The sequence below is a fragment of the Aspergillus fischeri genome, genomic scaffold, assembly GCF_000149645.3.
Source record: "Aspergillus fischeri NRRL 181 1099437636249 genomic scaffold, whole genome shotgun sequence".
Lineage (NCBI taxonomy): Eukaryota > Fungi > Ascomycota > Eurotiomycetes > Eurotiales > Aspergillaceae > Aspergillus > Aspergillus fischeri.
In genome coordinates this window covers 295,433-319,310 of record NW_001509770.1, presented here as the reverse complement: position 1 = coordinate 319,310, position 23,878 = coordinate 295,433, and the positions used below count along the sequence as shown (strand labels likewise).

The 23,878-nt window shown below is 50.3% G+C and overlaps 12 protein-coding genes across 12 annotated transcripts; 6 read left to right on the top strand and 6 right to left on the bottom strand.

Moving 5' to 3' along the window:
• Window positions 1–34: 34 nt before the first annotated feature.
• NFIA_008430 (phosphatidylinositol N-acetylglucosaminyltransferase subunit A/GPI3) lies at window positions 35–1,733 on the top strand (the record flags this gene model as incomplete). Its single annotated transcript, XM_001264062.1, has 5 exons — window positions 35–51; window positions 107–138; window positions 192–226; window positions 280–668; window positions 719–1,733. The coding sequence occupies 5 exons, from the start codon at window positions 35–37 to the stop codon at window positions 1,731–1,733; spliced, it is 1,488 nt and encodes a 495-aa protein (XP_001264063.1).
• A 204-nt stretch (window positions 1,734–1,937) lies between these two features.
• Window positions 1,938–2,606, bottom strand: NFIA_008420 (uncharacterized protein; the record flags this gene model as incomplete). Its single annotated transcript, XM_001264061.1, has 2 exons — window positions 1,938–2,459; window positions 2,508–2,606. The coding sequence occupies 2 exons, from the start codon at window positions 2,604–2,606 to the stop codon at window positions 1,938–1,940; spliced, it is 621 nt and encodes a 206-aa protein (XP_001264062.1).
• Window positions 2,607–3,432: 826 nt separating this feature from the next.
• Window positions 3,433–4,238, bottom strand: NFIA_008410 (ADP-ribosylation factor family protein; the record flags this gene model as incomplete). Its single annotated transcript, XM_001264060.1, has 2 exons — window positions 3,433–4,133; window positions 4,190–4,238. 2 exons carry the CDS (start codon window positions 4,236–4,238, stop codon window positions 3,433–3,435), a joined length of 750 nt encoding a protein of 249 aa, XP_001264061.1.
• An 820-nt stretch (window positions 4,239–5,058) lies between these two features.
• On the top strand, window positions 5,059–6,796 carry NFIA_008400 (uncharacterized protein; the record flags this gene model as incomplete). Its single annotated transcript, XM_001264059.1, has 2 exons — window positions 5,059–5,143; window positions 5,229–6,796. The coding sequence occupies 2 exons, from the start codon at window positions 5,059–5,061 to the stop codon at window positions 6,794–6,796; spliced, it is 1,653 nt and encodes a 550-aa protein (XP_001264060.1).
• Window positions 6,797–7,013: 217 nt separating this feature from the next.
• Window positions 7,014–8,184, bottom strand: NFIA_008390 (mRNA splicing protein PRP18; the record flags this gene model as incomplete). Its single annotated transcript, XM_001264058.1, has 2 exons — window positions 7,014–7,206; window positions 7,259–8,184. The coding sequence occupies 2 exons, from the start codon at window positions 8,182–8,184 to the stop codon at window positions 7,014–7,016; spliced, it is 1,119 nt and encodes a 372-aa protein (XP_001264059.1).
• Window positions 8,185–8,487: 303 nt separating this feature from the next.
• On the top strand, window positions 8,488–9,294 carry NFIA_008380 (SAP18 family protein; the record flags this gene model as incomplete). The annotated part of the gene is made up of 1 exon (XM_001264057.1): window positions 8,488–9,294. The coding sequence occupies one exon, from the start codon at window positions 8,488–8,490 to the stop codon at window positions 9,292–9,294; it is 807 nt and encodes a 268-aa protein (XP_001264058.1).
• A 372-nt stretch (window positions 9,295–9,666) lies between these two features.
• NFIA_008370 (uncharacterized protein) lies at window positions 9,667–10,133 on the bottom strand (the record flags this gene model as incomplete). Its single annotated transcript, XM_001264056.1, has 4 exons — window positions 9,667–9,720; window positions 9,787–9,902; window positions 10,021–10,056; window positions 10,115–10,133. 4 exons carry the CDS (start codon window positions 10,131–10,133, stop codon window positions 9,667–9,669), a joined length of 225 nt encoding a protein of 74 aa, XP_001264057.1.
• Window positions 10,134–10,745: 612 nt separating this feature from the next.
• NFIA_008360 (glutathione S-transferase) lies at window positions 10,746–11,644 on the top strand (the record flags this gene model as incomplete). The annotated part of the gene is made up of 3 exons (XM_001264055.1): window positions 10,746–10,786; window positions 10,840–11,225; window positions 11,295–11,644. The coding sequence occupies 3 exons, from the start codon at window positions 10,746–10,748 to the stop codon at window positions 11,642–11,644; spliced, it is 777 nt and encodes a 258-aa protein (XP_001264056.1).
• Window positions 11,645–11,998: 354 nt separating this feature from the next.
• Window positions 11,999–14,032, bottom strand: ugd1 (UDP-glucose dehydrogenase; the record flags this gene model as incomplete). Its single annotated transcript, XM_001264054.1, has 3 exons — window positions 11,999–13,201; window positions 13,260–13,705; window positions 13,759–14,032. The coding sequence occupies 3 exons, from the start codon at window positions 14,030–14,032 to the stop codon at window positions 11,999–12,001; spliced, it is 1,923 nt and encodes a 640-aa protein (XP_001264055.1).
• A 599-nt stretch (window positions 14,033–14,631) lies between these two features.
• On the top strand, window positions 14,632–16,065 carry NFIA_008340 (glycosyltransferase family 4 protein; the record flags this gene model as incomplete). Its single annotated transcript, XM_001264053.1, has 1 exon — window positions 14,632–16,065. The coding sequence occupies one exon, from the start codon at window positions 14,632–14,634 to the stop codon at window positions 16,063–16,065; it is 1,434 nt and encodes a 477-aa protein (XP_001264054.1).
• A 105-nt stretch (window positions 16,066–16,170) lies between these two features.
• On the bottom strand, window positions 16,171–17,214 carry NFIA_008330 (2-hydroxyacid dehydrogenase; the record flags this gene model as incomplete). Its single annotated transcript, XM_001264052.1, has 1 exon — window positions 16,171–17,214. The coding sequence occupies one exon, from the start codon at window positions 17,212–17,214 to the stop codon at window positions 16,171–16,173; it is 1,044 nt and encodes a 347-aa protein (XP_001264053.1).
• A 2,691-nt stretch (window positions 17,215–19,905) lies between these two features.
• NFIA_008320 (uncharacterized protein) lies at window positions 19,906–20,760 on the top strand (the record flags this gene model as incomplete). The annotated part of the gene is made up of 4 exons (XM_001264051.1): window positions 19,906–20,194; window positions 20,263–20,331; window positions 20,393–20,545; window positions 20,606–20,760. The coding sequence occupies 4 exons, from the start codon at window positions 19,906–19,908 to the stop codon at window positions 20,758–20,760; spliced, it is 666 nt and encodes a 221-aa protein (XP_001264052.1).
• Between the last annotated feature and the right edge of the window lie 3,118 nt (window positions 20,761–23,878).

Below are 23,878 nucleotides of genomic sequence, written 5' to 3'. Positions count from 1 at the left end.
TCTGGATACCAGCTAGACGGGCGGAGCAGCCAGTATGCCCTACAACATTGCGTTAGTTTATCCCATACTCATCGCGAAGAGATGAAGCTGACAATGATTTGCGCAGTATGGTTTGTGACTTCTTCTTCCCTCAACCAGGTTTGTCTCCTCGCCGCGCATTGTATCTCTGCAGAATTGACTTATTCTATTAGGGGGAGTTGAAAGTCACATATACCAACTGTCAACTGTATGTATACTCCTTTTCCTTTCATATGATATACCTTCTCATTAGTATTCCAGAAACTGATCGACCGCGGTCATAAAGTCATCATCATCACTCATGCATATAAAGGGCGGACCGGAGTTCGATATCTTACCAATGGCCTCAAAGTCTACCACATCCCCTTCTTCGTCATTTATCGCGAGTCGACGATGCCGACAGTTTTCTCCTTCTTCCCTCTTTTCCGGAATATCGTGATCCGTGAACAAGTACAAATCGTGCATGGCCACGGTAGTATGAGCAGCTTATGCCACGAGGCAATTCTACATGCCCGAACTATGGGTCTACGCACGGTCTTTACCGACCACTCTCTATTTGGGTTTGCGGATGCCGGCTCGATTTTGGCGAACAAGATGCTCAAATTCACATTGAGTGACGTTGACCATGTCATTTGCGTCAGTCATACATGGTACGTCCATTGAAGCCTAGGTTTATGTTCTAATTCTTACCTGGGGACAGCAAGGAGAATACGGTGCTCCGAGCATCATTAGACCCATTGATGGTCTCGGTCATTCCCAACGCCGTGGTCGCAGAAAACTTCCGCCCTCTCTCTCACGACGCTCGAAAAGGCGATCGAACGTCAGGCGAAATCGAGCCGCGACCACCGCCTGCACCGATCGGCCCGGACGATACTATCACAATTGTTGTCATCTCGCGTCTCTTCTACAACAAAGGAACTGATCTCCTGATTGCGGTTATACCAAGGATTCTGGCATCCCATCCAAATGTACGGTTTATCGTCGCGGGCTCGGGGCCTCAGGCCATCGATTTGGAGCAGATGCTGGAAAGAAACGTGCTACAGGACAAAGTTGAATTGCTTGGGTCGATTCGTCATGAAGAAGTCCGGGATGTGATGGTCCGAGGCCACATCTATCTGCATCCGAGTCTGACGGAGGCATTTGGTACAGTCATCGTCGAAGCTGCTAGCTGTGGTCTTTATGTGGTCTGTACTCGCGTTGGTGGCATCCCAGAAGTGTTACCTCAGCACATGACGACTTTTGCGAAGCCTGAAGAGGATGATTTAGTCCTGGCGACTGAAAAGGCAATTGCCGCTTTACGCTCGAACAAAGTGCGAACAGATCGATTCCACGATCAGGTCAAGATGATGTATTCCTGGACGGATGTGGCTCAACGGACAGAGCGTGTCTACAAAGGCATCACTGGTGATATCAGCCCGGAGGAATTTTATGGATATTATCCCGGTCAAGGCTGGGAAGCCAACGCTGACAGGGTGCGGAGTTTTGCTTTGATCGATCGGCTTAAACGATACTACGGGTGTGGTGTCTGGGCCGGCAAACTGTTTTGCCTTTGTGCAGTAATAGATTTCCTACTTTACGTGTTTCTCGAGATGTGGTTTCCGCGATCGAACATCGACATAGCCCGCAGTTGGCCCAAAAAGCTCGGTCCAAATTGCGAGAAGAGTCACCATCTCAACAACAACGCTCGAACTAGCCAGGAGCGTCTTGCCCCATGAGAGAACGAATGTCTACTTGGGACTGGATAACTTTCATTCTGATATTCAATTGTTTTTTTTTTTTTTATTCCATTCGAGGACCGTTTCATTTATGTGCATAGCAAATGCCTACCGTGATACCCACGCTAATTGGATGATTTATACAAGACATGAAAATAGAACATTAAAAAAATAAAAAAAACCTCATCCCGCTTTTGAACTCGCCTAGTGCCTGGCAGCGTTATCCCTCTTGGTGCCAGGCTCATACTTCCATTCGTGAGCCGCCGTCTCTGCCGACTGGGGAGGGATATCTTCGGCAGCCGCAACGCCCTTGTCGCCGTGCTCGTTGGGCCTGGCCTCTTCGCGCTCAATACCGCGCTGGTCAGCCAGTGTGCGCTCAAACTTGTCTTCACGGTAGCTGCCAACACCCTCGAGGCCGGCACCCTCGTGCTTCCGGTGGTGCTGGCCATCGTGCCTGATTTCGGTCTTGGTCTGGCCAGAGCCGGGGTGGCCCAGACCCTTGTGGACGTCCTTGGAGGTGGCTCCCCTCAACGTCGACTCGGCAGTGGTCTTGACGGCCTCCTTTCCATGGCTGCGCTCGACCAAGGGGTTCAAGGCCTGGCCGCCGGACTCTCCGGTGGTGTTTGGGGTGTATGAATTGCTGGCGGGAGCAGTGCCAGGAGGATGAGTCTCGGCACGGAACTCGGGCTTGAAGTCTGCAGGGCTGACTTTTGTGCCTAATTGGTGCTGTTCGTGGGTTAGTATAGCTCGTTTGGAAGTCAAGGGGGCACTTACGCCGTCTTTTCTCATGGGAGCAGAACGCTGGACACTGGGATGGATGAAGTCCTGGTTCTTACCATTGTCGAAGGAGTCGGGGTTGGCGGTGTGGCTCATGTTGAAGTTGATGAAGATTAGTTTGTAGAAAGGTCGTGTGCTTTGGTTCTTTTTAGAGACTGATAGATGAATATGTTGCCAATATTCGAACAACTGCTGGTAAGACTTTATAAGGCTCGTTGTAGAGTAACATCATCTCTCTATCTACTTGTGCAGGGGCCCAAAGGACACAACCAGAACATGACGTCAAGCTGATGGAGTGACTTCATAGTCATATCATACGCTCCTCTCCCACCCCTCGAAGTTCTCGCCTGATGGAGAGGTAACCATTTGGCGATCCAAAGGAGCCTGGAGAATCTGGCTTCAGATTACATCCGCCAGTGTTGTGACGTCAAAAATGGAATCATGTTGTGGAGAAGTACCAGCCTCGATACTCTCGCGCGAATGCGCATATAACCGGTTGATTGTACTTTTGATATACGATTATACATCATAGATTCTCCGCTATTGAGATCTGATTTTCTTAGTTCCGTGGTTATTCAGAAAACCGGACAAGCGAGTCCGTGAAGCCGGGCAAGAGAGTCCACGAAGTTCGCAATAGCTTCATTTTGTCTTATCTACTTTGTGACAGCACAAGATTCAGTTAAAGTGAGGCATTCCGTCCTGGAATCGGATGGTTGATGCAAGTAATGTATGCACAGAACTATCTAGGTATCTTGTATCTTGTATAAACAAACTCCTCCAGCGCCAAATCGAAAAATCAATCACCAACAAGAAGGGTATCAACATTCCGCTGCCAAGAGATAAAGGAGCTGGTCCTGACCAAGTTGGCATCCAACTGGCATCCAGCAGCGGCCGGCAATCACACAGGATGCTATCACGAGCCTCATTTCATGATGGGAGGTCGTCCTTCCTTATTCCACTTGACTCGACTTTGGATCCATTCGACTGCTTCCCGGACTCCTGAACCCATCAAGGCACTGACAGGCAACACGCGGCTATCGCGCACTCCGCCTCCGGATTCGCCCTCAAAGACCTTGCGCACAAGACCCTCCTTGATGCGGACAACTTCGACGCAATCTTCCCGATCTTGCTTGTTGGCCAGCACTAGAATCGGGACTCCAGCCACATCGGAGTGTTGTAACACAGATTCCAGTACCTGGCGACATTCATCCAGCCGTCCAAACTCGCTTCCCGGCGCATTGATCCCTGCCATCTCTTCGGTAACGGCGTCGCTTCCAGACGCGGATGGGCCAGACAACGAGCCAGGTTTCCGATTCGAGGGGAGACGGGTGATGTCCGGATTTTGTCCTACGTCCGTACTATCAACGACGAAGATGATGGCGTGGCAACTCGAGTAGTAGCTCTGCCACAGATTTCGCATCGAGATTTGACCACCTACATCCCAGATCTTCAGGTACATGTCCGGTAATGGGATCGTGGCGACATTCTGGCCAACGGTAGGCACAGTTTTGCCTGGGTTGGGAGCAGTGGCGCCATCGGGACGGGGCAGATACAGGGCCTTGATTTGCGATAGGAGGGTAGTTTTCCCCGCGTTGTCTAATCCCAGTAGCAGGACGGAGTATTCTGAGGCGGTCTGTCAGCGACACACATGCATTGAGACAGAGGTGTATGATCCTTACCCTCTTTGCTGGTTGCGTAGAGGTATAGAGACTTGGCCAGATGATACATCGTTGCGGTCGGACGACCTATTGAGGCCAGTCCAGCTCTGGGGAACGCAAGCCTCTAATTTCCAATCAAGAAAAAGGTAGCCAAGCCCTTGGTGAGACAATCATGGCAGCACAGAGACTTTCGATCCCGACTTCCTGAAATGTCTTCGGATCTTCCATCGTTCGTCCCTCCAACTCCGGAACGACGATCCCCAGGATCTAAGAGGCCTAGGAACGGATCATGCGTCCGCTGTGTCCAAATCAGGTAATTAGGGCATAGGGCCTTATATCTAGCCACCCTAAGCCCTACATACCGCATTGAGAAACACAACCCCGCAACCGGGTCCCGAATTCGGCCAGCGAATGTCATGATGACTTCACGCTGTTTCAGTCAGCGCCGAGGAGCTGCATGTCACTGTACTGTTTAGCCTATATCTTCGGTTCATCGTGCATTGTGCACATCCAAACGGTCCGGATCGGACTACGGAGGAGTTGCTTTGGAAAGCCTGCCTGGCCCCGAACAAGGCAGATGGCACGATCTGGCAGGCTTCAACAAGGCATTCTGATTTCATTCGTAGCCGGACGCCACTCGGTGATCTTGATTACTCCGTCCACCGGTTCAGAACCGTTCTCACTAGACGCATTTTTTGTTTTGTCAGCGAACCCCGTTTATGGTCAAACCCATAAACTCCCTTCATGTAATCACTACTAATCAGACTATGATCTTGTTTACTTCTCCATGGCCTTCCGGTTGATCAACCTTCATCTGAAGGTAGTAGACAGATTCGTTGGTTCATCGGGACCACAATAATTGTGACCGTTATCAAGCTGTCTACCATCGCATGTCTGGTGCAGAATGCCCCGCGCTGAAGCCGCGGCCTGGGGCACACAAGATGCCTGCAATGGAAACTGACACCATAATCATCGGTATGTCGCCATTCTTCAGGGGAATGAAATCGTTTCTCGCCAATCACTGTGGCCTCTTGATTGACTTTGAGACTGCGATTGATAGGGAACGGGCCATCGGCTATGATACTTTCATTTATTCTGCATGGTTATCTCCCGTACTACTCCATAAATCGTCCGCATCCCGACCCTCTACTCCATGCGAAGCTTAAGGACAACCCGGACTTACTGGATGCGGATGTAGCGGCTTTGACCGAACATTTCCATGCCTCTCGATTGTCGTACTCGACGCAGGCTCTCCCAGTTAATGTTCTGCTGGACACACTCGTCCGGCCGAGCATCGATGTGGATGTGGGAGATGGTGAAACCAGAGTTGAATGGCGATACGTGCCTGAAAAGGCCGTCCCACACTTGGTATTCGGCAATGCGCCGAAGGCCGGTGGTCAATGGAATGACAACCTGGTATTCGCTAGCTGGGATATTCAAACTTTGAGCTACGCGTCAATGCTGTCCTTGCCAGGATATTCCTTCGCTGAGCACTACCGCAAGATCAATGGCAAGGATCTTCCCGCATTCACGCGGCCCACCAGGAGGGAGATTATGGACTATTTCAGCGCCTATCCTGAGGCGGTTGGAATTGATGACTCTTTCCAAAATAACCAGAGTCTGAGCGGTATCACAAGAACTGCAAATGGTTTCTTCATTTCCTCTCACAATATTCATTGCAAGCATCTGGTCTTGGCGAGTGGAATATTCTCGGAAGTGCTGCAGCCCCTTCCGATGCTACAACCACTACGATTTCTTCAGCCGACTCCGGAGATACCGCTCCTTGTTATAGGATCCGGCTTCTCAGCCGCAGATATCATAATATCTGCTCCAGCGGACCAGAAAATCCTTCATATATTTAAGTGGGATCCGGAAGGACATCCCTCTCCACTCCGCAGCTGTCATCAGCGCGCATATCCGGAATATGCGGGGGTGTATCGATTGATGAAACGAGCTGCTCTTGCCGCCGAGCCAGCTAGAGGCAAACGTCCTGGCAGACCAAGGCGGACGACATCCTCTCCGTTCCTCGAAAGTCGGGCCTGGGATACGGTTTACGAGGGCCTTCCAAACGCAGAAGTGATTGCAGTGAATACGCAATCGGAATCTGCAGTGGTAACTTTTCAGCTACCCGACGGAAGCACAATAGAACGAACCGTCCGTGGGCTAGTATACGCTACAGGTCGTCGTGGAAGCCTTGGCTACCTGGATAGGCCCCTTCTTTCGGACGTTCTCGGGTGTCCCGATGGAGCAGAACCCAGCCCCATCATATCGGGCAAGACATTGAGAGCAAAGGCCGTGGAGGATCTCGAAGTCGCTGAAGACGTCTTTATCATTGGGAGTCTCACCGGCGATTCCCTGATCCGGTTTGCCTACGGCAGTTGCGTGCAGACGGCAGGTCGACTTATAAGAGCACATACCGGGGATGATAAATCCGAGTGCAAAACGCCAACCTCTTCCAGACCACAAAGCTCATCCTTGCGTGTGATGAACGGCATGGAGGGTCACGAAATCTATCATAACGGCGATTATTACCAGCAACTGGAGAAGATCGATTCTGAGGCCACAACCCGCCCTCCCTCGAGTCTAGATGGCCTATGGAGCCGGATGATGAGGTTTTGGAGGTCATAAAATCGCGCACATATATACTTAAGCATTAGATATTCGAGAACTCTATTAGAGCTCGTTTTATAATAGTCGTTTGTATTCTCAAATAATCATTGAACATATTGAATGAACATATTGCAGAGCACACACCACTAATTCAGGAACAGGCTAGGTTACAGGGTATATATTATCATTATCATCACTAGGTTGGCGAAGTCTTCACCCTCAACTACATCCATCACTAACCCATAATCTGCAGTTGATCATCCGGAGGCCAGCGTGTCTGCGCAAAGCTCAAGCAGCGCTTGATACTTTGCAAGAACTTTCTGGTAATCTCATCACTGAGGATGTGTGCCTGTTGATCACTCTGGTGCAGCTTTTCTCGAGCTGATCGCTCGTGGATACCAACCATAGTCACACCAATAGGCCAAGCTCTGTACAGGGTTGTTAGAATAGAGTACCATGCAGATGTAGAACTTCACTTACGCTTTTCCGATACTGACGCGTAAATATGCGTCATTGGCATCAACATATCTCCGCAATTGAGCCTTGTGCACGATCTCCATAATAGGCTCCAACAGGTTATCGTCGATGTCGTTCTTCTCAAATTTCCGGAAGAGTGGCTTCAAATTTTCCCTCGACTGAACCATCGCATTGTAGGCCTGACGACCGGTCAGACTCTGCTTGACCGATACATCCCGTCTTGCGAGAGCACGCTCCCACTCCAGCAGCACCATGTTGAAGTACGAGGCCAACTGCCGGAACAGGAACTTGCGACCATCTGCGTCCTTAGGAAGGGTGGTTGGAATCTTCATGTCCACCTCCGATACAGGTTCCAAGGTAGTAGGGATAGGCCCGTCCGTCACCTTCGGCTGAGGTGTCATCGACCGACGGACAAGGCGGCGGTAACGCCGCAGACGGGCAACATGATTCTCTCCAAATAGACAGATAGGCTCCTTGAGGTCGCGAAGTTTCTGGTTCAGCTCCTCGTCCGGTATATCCACCTCCTCCTCTCCGAGAGCAGACTCATCCTTCTCGCCGGCGGGTGGCAGTTCAGGTAGACCCAGTCTCTTCCTGCGTTCTCGCTCCTTCGCTGCCTCCTCCTCCTCTCGCTTCTTCCGGGATTCCTCGGCTAATCGCCGTCTTTTCTCTTCGCGTTCGCGTCGCCGCTCTGCTTCTTCCTCTTCGAGTTTGCGTTTCTGAGCCTGGCGCTCCTCGCGTTCGCGTTGTAGGCGCTCCTGTTCTGCATTGTAGGCAGCGATTCTGGCAGCTTCGAGTTCGGCTCGTCGGACATATTTCTTATCTGCGGTTTGGGTGGGCTCCTTTTGCTCTGATCCTGATGATGTTGAGCTGGGCGTGGCGGAAGTTTTGGCCTTGGAGATTTCCTTGGCCATCAAAGATGCGAAATCCATGACTGGGTTTTGAACACGCTATGCCAGTCGCTAATTAGGCTGTCACAAGTAATCAAAAGATGTGCGTATAATGAGAGTTGTGGGGAGATGTAAAAATGATCCTGAAGCAGCGGCGGTGCAAGCGGCCAGACTCGGTGGGCGAGCTTCTTTCCTTCGCCGCATAGCTCTCGCTCTTGTGACAAGGCAACACCTCAACCACCAACATCGCCAGCTCGCAGCCGCACGATTTGAATCAAACTGCTCGCTCTACAGCAATTGAAAGGCTCGTATATTGCTTCACAAATTGCGTGACGATTCGCCATCATGGCCGCACCTCGCGATGCGCTCAAGCCACAGATCGACCGTCAAAAGACCACACCTTTCCACCTGAAGCTCTTCTACCGCGTGAACTCCTTCCACCCACTATCCGACTTTGCCATTCCCTCGTCGCCATCTTCCTACAATGGACCGACCAGCGGTCCGAATGCGATTCGAGCTCGCTCCCCTCCCCCCGCGCGACTCCCCCCGCACCTGGAGATCTACACCTGGCAGTCCTGCACACTACGAGAATTAACCCAGCTCCTCACCTCGGCCTTACCATCCCTTCTTCCTGATCCCGCTGTCGGGACACGCATATGTTTCCGCCTGATCTACCCGGACACCAGGGGCGCCGCGACAATGGGCGGCGACGCGCGAGGGCGATACTTGAGCAAGGACATGGGGAGTGTGGTCGTTGGGCCGAAGGACAGTCCCTACCGGGGCGAGAATGACGAGGAGAATGGGGGCAGTGCTGCGACGGGGCCACGTGCGCTGCGGCTGCAGGGTAACGATGCGGACAAGACGCTGCAGGACTTTCGTTTCGTGATTGGCGACTACGTGGATTGCGCGATCCTGCCGCCGCTTGAGGACGGCTCTGTTGCTCCGCCGCTTATTACGGGGCGGGGGCCGGTGAGCGGGCCCGTTGGAGGGGGTATGAGGGCGTTCCGTGATCCCGGGTTTGGACGGCCTGGTCGGGGGAGAGGTGATCGGGGGATACCATCTGGTGATTGGAGGCGTGGTGAGAGGCTACCGGATGGAGGAGGGCGCAACTATGGTGGGGGACCTGGGAGAAGGGGGTGGGCGCCGTACTAGGAGTGCTCTGATTTGTATCTTTATAGCTTATATGGAGTTTACGGTAGGAAAATCAGCTCAGTTTACAGTTCCGGGAGTGTTGCTTGATACCAAGCAATCGACAGTTTGCGTATCCACGCAATTCAATCATGAGACGCAGCTTCACGTCTGCGTAAAAACTGCAACTGTACTCAATCAGTCCAGAGAAACGGGGGGGATACGCATTCAAGAGAGCAGAGTTGAACAAAGCGAAATCGATGCGGTATATTCTACTAATAGGTACAAAGCAAGCGGGTCGGCGCACAACTCGATCTCGTACCCGCCCTTTCCATACTCTCTGCGACACAAAATGCAATCCTGCAGAGGTCACCTCAACACAAATCAACGGACAACCTAGTATTCGAGAATGGTATCGCCTCTCCTCTTCCCGCGGAATTCGTATTTGCCCTATCCCGGGTCAGTTACCAGCATTCTCTTCATTTTTCCAAAATCTGAATATTCGCAAGGACATACATCTGTCTTGTAGGCAATGTAGCCCAATGTCCCGGGGATCGCAACCATGTAGATAAACGACAACCAGGCATGGCGCGGGGTCCAGCGGAAGTACTTGTAGCGGTTTGCGGTGAGTTCTGCACAGCATTAGTCGTCGGCATATATCTTCTCGCGCATGACCGGCAAAGAATCAAACGGCGATTCGCGCTGACTTGTTGATGGGCTGCAGGGTAGGAGTAGGACGGAGAGATGTACCGTAGTATTTCTGGAGGGCCGGGTCAAGGACCAGGGCTGCGGAGCAATTGATCAGTATCAAGATAGTTTGTCACTTCTGGGGAAAACCACTTACACTTGCTAGGGCCGGCCATGGTTGCGACGTCAGCAATTTCAGGAGAGGCCGAGATACTCGTCTGATGGTGATGGTGATGATATCCATGAAGTTCAAGTGGGCAGTCACCTGATCTTGGCAGATGAGTCAGCGGATTACTGAATTGAGGCCTGAGGTTCGCGGGCATCTAGTTCGCCCAGTGCCTGTACCTCTTAATGCTGGTGGAAATTGGTGCTACATTATCATCGTTGTGGGAGCAGCCAGCTACTGACTCACTGATTTAAGGCTCATACTAGCTATATGACTGAAAACTGCTATCTGTACAAACGAATTGGTCTGAATTGACCCACATATACCCCGTACATCGATGACGCCAGCTTCTAAGATTTTCACGGGGGTAGATGCTGCTTGGCCGAGGGATTCATCCGAGGTTGAGCTCCAACCTGCGATTATTCAAAAACAGGTCTAGAAGTAGTGCCGTGAACCATGAGAGAAATGTAGATCAATGATAAAGCCTTGTATCTCCCGTTGCCGACTAAGCTTTCGACGGTGTTCTCGTCTTATTGTTTCAACAGGATCAGCTCCGTAGACCAGCATTACTCAATCTCCTTCATAAGTTAATATACACCTAGATCAAGTACTCAACAGCAAAATGGCAGACGCAAACAAAGGCGCCAAAATCACCCTCTACTGGTACACTTCCCCCGCGACCACCATCGACACAGAAAACTAACACTGACGCACAGGCTGGAACATTCCCGCGCCCAGCGCATCCTCTGGCTTCTCGAGGAACTCCACCTCACCTACGAGCTCAAGACCTTCAAGCGCGGCGCCGACATGCTAGCCCCAAAGGAGCTCAAGGACATCCACCCGCTAGGCAAATCCCCAGTTATCAGCATCGAGACCCCCGGCGCCCCCAAGCCGCTGGTTCTCGCCGAGTCCGGGCTGATCATGGAGTATCTCTGCGATCATTTCGGGGGTGACAAGCTCAAACTCGTCCCGCAGCGCTCTGCCGCAGGCAAGGAGGACCAGGTAGGCGGCGAGACCGAGGAGTGGATGCGGTATAGATACTACATGCATTACACGGAGGGCAGCTTCATGCCGTTTCTGGTGATGCAGTTGGTGATGTATAGTGAGTTTCCTTCCTTTCCCGTCAGATATCGTTTTTCTGGTTCGAGAAAATGATGTTGACACAGCGCAGGCATTAGGAACGCCCCCGTTCCGTTCTTCATCAAGCCGTTGACGGGCATGGTCGCGTCAAAGGTTGAGCAGGCGTTCGTCACGCCGAACTTGACCTCGCACTTTGAGTTCCTTGAGGATCAGCTGAAGACTGCGCCAGGAGGCGGCCCTTACCTCTGTGGCAAGGAGCTGACGGCTGCGGATATCATGATGAGCTTCCCTGTTATTGCGTCCTTGATTAAAATGCCTGATCTCCGGGGTCGGTATCCGAGGTTGGCGGAGTACACGGACAAATTGCAGGCGATGGATGGATACAAGCGGGCTGTTGCCAAGGTGGAAGAGATAGAAGGGTCGTTCTCTGCTTATGCGTGATTAAGATACCGGGTTCGGGGGATTCGGGTTGAATGTCTTTGTTTTGTTTTGTGTTGTGCTGTATATCATGACTTTATGTTTGTCAAAGCTCGACTTAATGGATATAGGCGTTTGCCGCTGTAAGAACAAAATGTCATCCATAGTAATGGATTAGTACAGAAAATTGCCAAGTCATCATTGCTACTGGTCTCTATAGCAGACACTGAAGCACCAAAGTATAATTAAACCACTCTAAACGTCATGATCTCAAGATAAGTGTTGAAGCTGCTGCATGCAAAAGAGGGACGAACACAAAAGAAAGCAAAATAATGAGGGGTATCAATTTGCAACAAGCCTTCCTGAAAGAAATTCATTCTAGATGTCACAGTTCAAAGGGTCAATGCCTGCTGAGATTACAGCCGGTCGTCTTCCAACAGCGTCCACATGGACACCGAGTTTCTCCAGCTCATGAACATCCAGAATTCCGCGTCCATCAATGACCAGTTTCGGTGCCTTCATGTTGTATGCTATGCGTGCCCATTCTACAGGCTCGGTGGCAGTGGGATGGCTGGCTGTTGAACGGCATGCTTCACAATCATCGCACGCTTCTTGCGGGGACAAGCGGTATGACAGGCCGTTGCATGACCAGATGTCCTCCTCTGGATCTTTGGATATTATGGCTTTGGGAAGAGTGTTAACAGCCTTAACTTCTGTCTTTGGTGCAAAAGTGTTCGGCTTCGATTTGGTTGGCATATTCCGAAATTGATCACAATCGGAAATGATGAGGACTGCGTCGGCTTGAGAACAAGCTTGGTACGGATCGGGAAAGACTTTGACCCTCCCATCCAAGGCGCCGCAGACGCATTCAACCTCCCGCATGATGTCCTTTTCAATGCAGAAGGGATCAAAGATGGCAATCTCCATGGGCTTTTCTTCCAGCAGCAACCGGATCACGTCGGCCGCTAAGGACTCTCGTGTGTCGCCGGTGTTCTTCTTGAAGGCGAACCCAAGCATGGCGATCTTTCGTCCGGTCAGGTTACCATCGAATCTCTCGATGACTTTTCTGGCGAACCGGTTGCGCTGCATCTCATTCATCACGTTGACTTGGCTCCAATAGTGAGCCACATCTTCCAAGCCCAATGACTCGGCGAGATATGTTAGGCTGGCGATATCCTTGCGGAAACAGGAGCCGCCGAACCCGAGTCCGGCTTTGAGGAATTGAGCTCCGATTCGGGCATCCAGACCGATAGCTTGAGCTACGTGATCGACCTCAGCTCCTGTCTTCTCGCAAATAGCACTGATAGAGTTGATGCTGCTGATTCTCTGGGCGAGCATGGCGTTGGCTACAAGCTTTGCGAGTTCCGACGACCATGCATTGACTTCGAGGATGCGCGAGGAGAGAACCCAAGATGAGTAAATCTGTGCAAGAGTGCGCGCTGCGTGGTGTCCAGATGGTGTTCCAGATGATCCGATGAGCACACGATCGGGTGTGATGAGGTTCTCGATAGCCGAGCCCTCGGACAGGAATTCGGGGTTCGACAGCACCTCGAACGGCACGCCTGGTCTGAGGGTGGCCAACTATACATCGTCAAATTGGGGTCAATGGAGACCAGGCACATGGGTCAATAGTACGTACCATGTTTCGAATCCGCTGGGCAGTGCCACAAGGAACTGTGCTCTTCTCGACGATGATTGTGCCTGGTCTTGCATAGATGGCTATCTGCCGCACAGCTTCATCAATAGCTGACATATTCGTCGCTCGACCAGCGCCCAGACCAAACGTCTTGGTGGGTGTGTTGACGGCAAGCATGATCATATCCGCTCTGGAGATACTTGTCACCGAGTCACTTGTGAAGAAAAGGTTTGCGCGCCGTTTCAAGCGCGTCGCATTGACCTGCGACGTAGTCTCATGGTTGACAATCTCCGCTCCATCTCTCGTCACTCGGACGACGTCGATCAAGCCAGGTTCATGTACAGGAAGGTGTGGTGACTTCCACTTCCGAATGCGAACAGGGTCTCGGTCCAAGACTTCGACTGATATCGACGGGTTGTACAGCGCCATAACGGCTGCGGTTGGCCCACCTGTAATAATAAGACTTTGCACCACTAAGTGAGACACAATAGCACAAGCATACCGACGTATCCAGCGCCCACAACGCAGATGTTCTTCACCTGACCCCAGGCCGGAAAGCTTTGGAGTGAAGCAGAGCCAGGAGAGTGCATGAAATGCGACAGAGCCAGATCCTCCATTCTAGAAGCACAAAACAGTGGACTTGAAGAAGGGGTTGTAGGGCGCGTTGACCCATCATATGAGCTCGCATCTGAGGTTCCTGCAGGAGACGACGGGAGATCCATTGCGACTGCTTGAGTTTCTGCAACCATTTCAATCATAGCTCCCTGTTCGACCATTGTAAAAGTCCATAAATTCACTGCAGAAATGGGCGCAGAGCGTTTATAGACTTTTACCTCCCGGCTTTACCCTTATCGAACCCCCCCTCCATCGAGGGGCCAAACATTTCTGTTTGCCTTGTGATTGTTGCCGCCATCCTTCTAGTGCTTCAGTTGATCGTGCAAAGCAATAATAACCAAAGGTTCATGAGTATGTAATGGACAGTCGAGTCGATCATGGATCCCCAAAGAGCTTGACTGCTGGGTGCACGCGGGGGGATTCGCGGACTGCCACTGGTTGGGAGAAGGGAGAGTCTCGCAGCAGAGGGCGACAAAGAGTTGACCCACGTGCAGCCACCGCGGCCTCCTACACGAAGCATTGTGCTCTGGCTTCAACACTGCAACCCGGCACAAGCACTTTCTTATCTGCTGTGATCGCCAATGATTGTGCCATTTGACTTTGGATGGAAATACTGGTTTCGGTGACTTCAGGCTCGCATCATGGCTTTTATGCGGGCAGGTACTGCCATGTAGATCTGGATTCTGGGTTACTGACTGGGTTACTGCTCTACAGAATTTTACACGTCCTTCGGTGCGCAATATACTTCATTAAGATATAAATGGATAGAGAGAGCTTTCCTCAATCTCTAATAGGGAAGAAGGTGCTGTTGGCCACCGAGTCGCTTGGTCCTGTCAACGGAGTCAGCCGAACAACAGGCAGTCTGATCGACTATCTTCGTCGCAACGAGGTCGACCTGATCGTGGTGGCGCCTCAATTCGCAGGTGCCGAACAGACCGAGCAACCAGAGGCGAATTTGCGACTGCCAGGTTATCCTCTCCCGTACAACCCAGATCTGACGCTGGTGTACCCGTTCCGCCTGAAAGATGTCTACAAGGAGCCCGTCCAGCCGGATATTGTCTATGTGGCGAGTCCAGCGTCCTTGGGTTTCCAGTTACTACTGTACTTGCGGCAGCTGAGAAAGCCACCTGTTTTGCTGCTGAACTTCCAAACCGACCTGTCAGCATACAGTGAGATCATCCTCCCATCTCCCTTGAGTCGGTGGTCTGTTTGGTTGCTGGCAGTGGTGCAAGGCTTCCTTTTCAGCAACCCCGCTGTGCATACCATCTTCTACCCATCATCATGCATCTTAGGCTATCTGAAGAAGGCCGGCGCGCCCGTCACACGAGCTGTCAAACTGGGACGAGGCGTCGATACCACCTTGTTCAATCCATCTCGTCGCGACGAGGTGTATCGGAAGGAGATTGCGCCTAACGGAGAAATCATCCTTGTCTGCGTGTGCCGACTAGCCCCAGAGAAAGGATTCGAGTTTCTGGCCGTGGCAGCAGCCAAACTCGCGGAAGAGAAGCTACCGTTCAAGCTTTTGATTGTCGGAGGAAACCGCAATCCGGAGGTCGAAACGAAAATCCACCGTCTCTTTGATCATGTCAGAGAACATGTAGTTTTCACAGGTTTCTTGACCGGAGAACCACTGGCTCGTGCATATGCTTCGGGAGACCTCTTCCTCCACTGCTCGATTACCGAGACTTTCGGGTTGGTGGTGCTCGAGGCAATGGCCAGCGGGCTGCCTGTTATCGCACGAGACCAGGGTGGTCCGTCCGATATTATACGCCATCAAGAGACTGGATACTTGGTGCCTCCAAACGACATTGAGACGTTTGTTGCTCTCGTGTGGCAGGTATCGCGCGACTCTCGGCTTCTGTCCTCCCTGGCTGTGGCTGCCCGGGCATATGCGGAAGATACGACGTGGGAGAAGATCAACCGCAGGGTCGCCTGGCAGATGGCAGATGCGGTTGAAGCAAGAGAGCAGGCAAAACGACTTCAACTGGAAGGCCAGGGTAGATGGTGTGCTGCTTACGAAAAAGCCAGAGACAGAACCATTCTGGCGCTGGTTCAGAGAATCCGACTTATTGCTGCTTTCGGGTTTGTGTGCTTTATGTGGATGATCTCGGTCGTCCCGTTGATCGTTCACGGGAGCCGTATCATTCCAAGAGGTCTGGCACATATCCGCGGCCTGGCCAGTTTGCGTAAATGAAATGTACCTAATGAGAAACAAAGCCATAGTGCTTGATTATGAATAGGTTCTTTCCATAGACGCGAAATGCCAATACCCAAGTGCTTGATACGACCCCCTCCCAGCTCATAAACGAACAGGCTCTGTATCCCTCCTAACCAGCAGGTGGCCTTCGCGCACCAACGAGTTCTTGCATGTCCGTTTCAGTACAAAATCCTGCAGATTGCCCAGCGTGACTCCCGCGATTTCACTCAAGGCCTCCTGCGTAAAAAACGCCTGATGCCCACAGACAAGAACATTGGGAAACGTCATCAGTCGCATCAGCGTGTCGTCATGGATAATCTCAGCCGAATGATCATTGTAAAACAACGAGCCCTCCCCCTCGTACACATCCAACGCCAGACCACCCAGGTGGCCCGCCTTGAGTGCCCGGATCGCAGCCTTGGTGTTGATCAGCCCTCCACGGGAGGTGTTAACCAGCAACGCGCCCTTCTTCATCTGCGCCAGGGTCTCATCATTGATGATATGTCGCGTGCTCTCCGTAAGAGGACAGTGGAGGCTGACCACATCGCTCTGCGCCAACAACTCGGACAACCCGGTAAACTCCCCGTACGTTTTAAACTCAGCCCCTCCGAACGGATCATACGCCAGCAGCCTGCACCCAAACCCATGGAAGATCTTCGCAAGCGCCAGCCCAATGCGCCCAACACCTACAATCCCCACCGTCTTCCCGTGCAGCGTATGCCCCAGGAACCCCTCGAGATTGAAGTTCCCCTCCCGCACGCGGTTATACGCGCGGTGCGTCTTACGGTTCAGAGTCTGGATCAGCGCCACGGCGAATTCGGCCACGGCTTCGGGGGAGTAGGAGGGGACGTTGGCGACGAAAAAGCCCAGCTCCTCTGCGACTTGCAGGTCGACATTATTGAAACCGGCGCAGCGCAGAAGGATTGCGCGAATGCCGTAGGCGTGGAGAGATTTGAGGACTGGCGCGTCCAGTGTGTCGTTTACAAAGGCGCAGACTGCATCGCTGCCTTTGGCTAGTGAGACTGTCTCGGAGGATAGAGCGAAAGAGTGATAGACGGTTTCGCAGAAGGATGCGTAGTCTTTCTCGAGGGCGCTGTCGAGGAAGAGCTTGTCGTAGGATTTGGCGCTGAAGACTGCTAGCTTCATTTTGGTTTCTTGAGTTGACTCAAGAAGTTGGATTTAGGAGAGGGTGAAGAGTCCTCTCTTCTATGTTGCAAGAATGCAGTATAATTTGTAAGCTGTAAGATGGCATGATGTGTTCGTCTTACTGTGCCTCTAAGTGGATGACGTAGTGTGCATGCATGAGGAGAGAACAATAATATATAACCACTCTGCGCTAACCATATCTGGAAGATAAACAAAGGCACCTAAATACTTGACGAGGAACGTTTCGAAGAGTTCAGGAAAGGACAATATTATCCGGTCAATATCGGCGATGTCTTCGGTAGATATATTCACATTCCTCGTCCTGGACGGGACCATCACTCTCTTGTTCAGAAACCAATGCGGGAAAGTTTCAGGGATCTGCTATATCGCAACCATAATCATTGGTTTACTGAAGATCTACTCCAGATTGGTCTTATGCAGGTTTTTCTTGCACTTGACTATCTCCATACATAATGCAAGCTTGTTCACACAGGTAAACATTATGTGGACTTTATAATCTTCAGTTACTGATCCTAATCCGGATTAGGCATTAAGAGTGATAGGATTCCTCAAGAAATAGAAGGCAGAGCTACCCTTGACAGTTTTACTAGAGCTGAACTGGAGAGCCCTTCGCTATGGCTTTCATGAGGAAGGTGCTGCAATAGCGACCTGAAGACAGAAAGACGGCAAAAGAACTGCTCCAGGATCCGTGGCTAAGTGGCCAGATAAAGTAGTCCTTAGAAACTATCTGCTTAGCCGATGAGAAGCGTTGGTTCTTCATGTTGTGATAGTCGTCTCCCAACATTTACATCAGAAGTACCATTATGAGGCTGGTAATGCCTGACATGGACTGTGAGAGATTGGACGTCGCCTAGATGATTATATATTTCCGTTCTTAGTAAAGCAAGCGATTGGACTCCGACATCGTCTTACCGGGTCGGGAGGCTCTGTTTCTCGAAGATGGTAAGTGAATACAAAGAAAGTAGCTAACTAGCCAGCTGTTCATTGGTAATCTTTGTCGTTACACTCCGGAGAATCTATCCCGAGTCCAGTCAGACTCAGTCGCACAACCATGTGGTCGAGTATGACCAGCAGTTAAGGATCTAGCTCTAGGCGACTGGGACACAAGTTTGTCTGCAATTAAAGATGGGGACATCCGCTGCTTCCTGATTGAATTATTAGACGAAAGGTGCAGAAACTGTGTCAAATAGACATGACAAAGGAGGCTAGGCAGTTACTAAGCTTTGCTGGTGGCTGTTGAGCAACGTATTTTTAAATCAATGGATCCTTTGCATATCAAATCAAGGACAACCTAAGAAGAGGGTGGGATGATGGGACCAGTGTGTATATGGATGAGTCGCGCATTTTCCGAGTCCCGTCAAAACAAGCGTATAATCCTCCCGCCTTGGTGCCCACCCGTCAGCTTGTTAGCATGCTCCAATGCCCACTAAAACCATTAATTGAAATTCTTTCTGAAGGGCGCAGTTTGTCTAATAAATCAGGAGTCTGAACTAGTCCTATACCTCTGACACTGTTCCACACAAAGCCGTCGTTTGAAGACTCGTACATTACTCCGTGCTCAGTCTGCATCAAACCGCCTCAATAAAGCCGAAACCCTCAGCAATGGACACAGGGATCAAGAGCTATAAGCCAGGCAACTATAGTCTGCATTCGGAAGGTTTCTCCGCCAAGGTGTTTGGTACCTTGAGCCCTGAAGAGTTCGAGGTCTTGCAGTTTCACACTCCTGAATAATTCTAAGCCACCATTAAGCTAGTTCAGTTGTTGCAGGGAGGAGAAGCTTACTCCGAGTAGGCTTTCTAAACGTTCTTGATTCGCAAGTATTTCCAGCAGTTTGACCGTGCAGTGCCTAGACGCTACTACCTAGCTACCGGATAATGGCGGAAGCACTCTTGATTCAGAATCCTCCAGCAATGTAAGCCCCGCATATCCTAAGTTAAATGACTAGTCGGATCCAAATAAGGGTCCAAGTCCTGCACCTTGGCAGGCACCGTAACGATTTCAGCAACGTCCCCGGAAAACCTCTGGGAGTCTTAATGGAAGTAAGTTCCTGTTTCCTCCACTCGTTGGGCAGAGATGCCTGTTCTCCTCTCTTAACCGGCCGTGGGTCAAAGCTAGGGTACCGTATAGAGCATTGGCTGACAACTTTGTAGTATGTTTAGTATTCCGTATGTGCTCGTACATCCGGTCTAACCGCAGGGGAGGTGCTTGGTGGAGAAATTCGAAACATTATGTCTTCAAGCTTCCTCCTCCGGTTCAATGAGCATGCAGCCCAGAACTTATTTGGAAAGGGGCCCGTGAACACTTAAATGGCGTTCTTAAGATCGGGAGAATATGGCAGTTGATAGACAGCTACTCCGTATAGCGTCATAAGTCCACCTATTGGTGTTTTTGTTCCTAACCCCCCTGTCTCAGGTTGTTTCGACTTGATAGATGTCTCACAACCCGAGTCATAAATGGTGGAGAATCCCACCGCATATAGACATGTCGTACTATGACACAGTCCGGCGAGAGCGGATCGGAGGACTACGATTTAAGGACTGACCTAGAGATCAACAAAGTCACAAAAGAAGAACTATAAAACGGCTTTGCTGGTCTTCCGAGCAAGGACAAAAACAGAATCACGCACTCCACACTGAACTTACAGTCATATACTTCCAAATCACTACCACCATGCCTTCCATTAGCCAGCTCCTCTCTGCTGCTCTCGCAGCAGGAGCCTTTACCGCCGTGAATGCGGCTATGGGTCCTGCCTTTAGCACTGGTCCTGTTGCTTCCAACTCCTTCATCCGCGAAGCAACATCCACTCTCATCCTGCCCACTCTGAGCGAAAACAACAGGGGAGATCTTTCCCTTTGGGTCGGCATGGGCACCTCCAACGGAGACTTGATCCAGTCCATCGCCGACAAGTGGCAATCCAACGAGTGGAGTGTCTTTACCTACACGCTCCTGAAGACTGGAGGTTCGTTGATCTATCATGGCACGCCCACTACCTGAACCATCAATGGCACTAACGCACAGTCTATCTAGAGTCCTCGCAGTACCCTGTGCAGGGCGAGAGCGCCCCCGCCAAGCCTGGCGACCACGTAACGATGCACTGTAAGCAGCAGCGCCATATCTCAGCCTAGACTCTGGACATGCAGAACTGACTATCCTTCAGACAAGTACGATGATTCTTCTCGCAACTACACGCAGACGCTCTCCGTGAATGGGCAAGTCGTTTCCACACTCTCCACCAGTGACGGACATGCCCAGGGCTGGGGCAGCGCTGTGGAGTGCGCCGCAACCGACTGCGGCACCGTCGGTGCTCACTGTAAGTTGACACGGCAACTCGCTGTTCAAAGTCACTGGCTAACATGCACTGTACCTTTAGCCTGGATCGACACCAAGATTATCCTGGACAGCCCGGATCCCAACTACAAATACACCAACTACAAGGGCCAGGGCGTCACCGGCGAGATGTCCACTTCCGATGGTGGCAAGACTTGGACTGTTAGCACGATTCACATCCCTCAGTATACTTTTTAAGAGCGAGCGGCAGTCTGCACTGGCGGGAATACTAGTAGTAAAGCATAATTAGGTTGCTCTTAAAGCGTTTGCCTGTATAGCGAATATCTAGACCACTCTTAGAATATTTCTTTATTAGCAGTAGTATGTGCTTGTGCAGTAAATGGTTGCCTGATTAAGAACCACTTAACTGACTTTTTAGAGAAATCACTGAATGATAATCTATTCTATTCATCAGGAAGCACACCCATACAAACTATTGCACCCCATACTATTCTCAAAACTACTGTGAATTGCTTTATACCTAATTCCTCCGCTTCAGCTCAATCACCCATTAAGCCACCAAATCATCAACAACCTTAACTGAGGTACTCAATGAAATTCCAGAATCCGCAAGAAAGCCTCAATCGTGCAGATGCCCTGCGCTAACTTATAATACTAATGCATAGCATCTACTAAAGATAGAGCAGAACAGGATATTACCGCGGCAGTTAATTGCCTCTATGTAGTAGTTTACTTTCCTAGGCATACTGCGCCTTTGGTTTTTTAGGGTTATATAAGATGCACAGAGGAGAATAAGACTGACTTCCTATGGCATATGTATGAAAGATTAATATCATCAAAGAAATGATAATCAAACAGCTCATTCGAGACATTCTCTTCGGATCTTGCTTTTGCCACCCTTGGTTTTGACCTATCGTAGCCAGTATATTGTTGGATCGACGGATAGCGTCGCCATAGCACTTGGTATTGAGATCCTCGGCGGAGGGGTTGCCATATACTTTAGATTATTGCCTGTAACAGATTCCATTAGATGTATATACTGAAATGATACCTTGCTCGGGGCAAATTGAATCTAGGCTGTTGTGCAGGTAAACAATGAGAGGATGTAACCCACCATTCTTCCCCAATGGGGCTTAAAAACCTCCTTCGATCGTCATCGCGCCGCGTCTGGACTCATCGCCACTTAGACGACTGTTCAACTCGGGTGACTATTAGTACTGTGCGCTGCTCCCTGGTAAGTATGCCATATGCAATATGTTGCTCGACATTACGCCGAGATAGCGATGCGGAATAGTGACTCGTGATATCAACTGGCAGCCAGAATGAGGAGCCGAGATTGGCATGACGTGGGGATATCCATTCATGAGCATGGAGAAAAGTCAATGACGGCTTTTGATTGCTGATCAGAGGCTCGGAGATGAGGACCTCTAGGCCCTTCCTAGCTCTAGATCAATGGGACTTGACGGTCATATCCCGTTGACTTTCGAATAAATTGCTTGTGCGTCGTCGAGTACTTTACATCCAGAAGTCTTCCTAGTCTGTCTACTTTGCTGAACAAACTACGTCGAAACTTATTCGTATTGGACAAGCTCGAGAATCTTGTCGATCTTGGAATTGTTACGATCCCAGAACAAGTACTGCAATACAAAAGGATTATGGACTGGTCCCTATGTAGCATTACCTTGCATAAAGTGTTCATCGTTCAATTACATGTACTATAAACAGGCTGTGCATTGTAGGCCCAAATGCTTTGCAATGTAGCAGCAGGAAGGCTACAGAAAAAGCAGAGCAGCTTCCTGCTCTTACTTACACCAGTCAGTCTGTGTGATCCACCGCGCACTATACAGTCGTATTCTGAAGCAGTTCTGCTACCTTAGGAGGAGAAAGGCTTTGTAAATGGGGCAGCACATTCGCTCTTCGTTAGGGTTTTGGCCTTGAGATGATACATATGCAGTAACTCCAGCTCCCGAGTACTCAGCTGGGCATTGCTGATTAAGGGTGTGAGTGAGATGGAGATGACCTCACCGGAAGATATGTCATGCCACTCTAAAGATATGCTACTATACTCTAAGAGGCATCCTTGTGTCTCAGCCACCTACAAGGCATTGGCACAGGAGAATGATGACATAGTCCATTGGTGTCTGGGTTAGGAAGAAATCCTAATGTATCTCTCATGTCTGACTGCGGGGTAAATATATACAAGCTAGGTATAACCATAAATTCATGAAAGACCATCTGAGGTACAGAGTAGACATATATCCAGGCCCTGCTGTAGGTAGGGTAGGGCTTTATGGAAAGAGAGCCATAATCTTCCATGCTCCAATGGAGCCAGACTCAGATCTATGTATGTTGAAATCTGTATCTGTGACGCCACGGATGATGGCAGCGCCATCTACAACAATGTCGTAGGATAAAGTCGCATTCAAGAAGGCTTCACAATCGTTAACCTGTCTTTGGAAAAAGAGTGCACCAGTTCCCTCTTGACCGTCCGATAATCGTCGAATGATTCCTCGTATGCTTTGAGAAGTTGCTGTTTCTCTTTAGATGAGAGATTACTCCCCCACGACTCTGCAAGATTTGCCTTGGCCTCGTTCTTATTTATCGGGGGCCAGGAATGACAAAAGATCATCGGGACTGCCTGGTCATCGTGGAAATGGCCATCATGGTGGGCGTCATGCATTGACATATGTGCTGATTCGGCCTCGAAGACACATTTCTCGGATTCTCTAGGCTCCGATTTAGGAGCGTAGGCGAATAGACCGCTCTTCGCAAGGTAGCTGAAATCCCACGTCATTCTGCTTGTGGAAACACGAGGATCATATAATTAAGAAAAACATTGATAGGAGGCTTATAACCGGCTTAGCTAGAAGACTAGTGTTTCAATGCAGAGAAGCTACAGGGCTTTTAAGCCTGAGCTAGAGAAAGGACTATCCAGAATAAGCTGTCAACATAGCTGTCCTGGGTACAAGTTAGAGGATCATCATTCCATATCTAACTTAAAGATCCAGCCAAAAGCTGATCTTAATGATTCATAGAATGCTACAATCGGGTATTTGGAAGATATGCTGCTTCTAACAAACAGCTGGTTCCCAGTGGAAAAAGAAAAAGAAAAGGACTGAAAAATAATAGGATGGCCGGGAGCTCCGTATGATAGGTACCTACCACTCGCAAGGGTCCAGATCATGAACATGCATTGGTCAGACAGCTTTTGAGTTGAATGTCACTGAAGTATGCTCTGCCACTTCGAGCGAGAAAGTGTAAGTGTCATTCTCTAAATGGCGGCTTGAACATACCTCCACACATTCCTGTCATAACCACCCAGCAAAGAAAGTTCGTCATATCCATGGTAGCTATT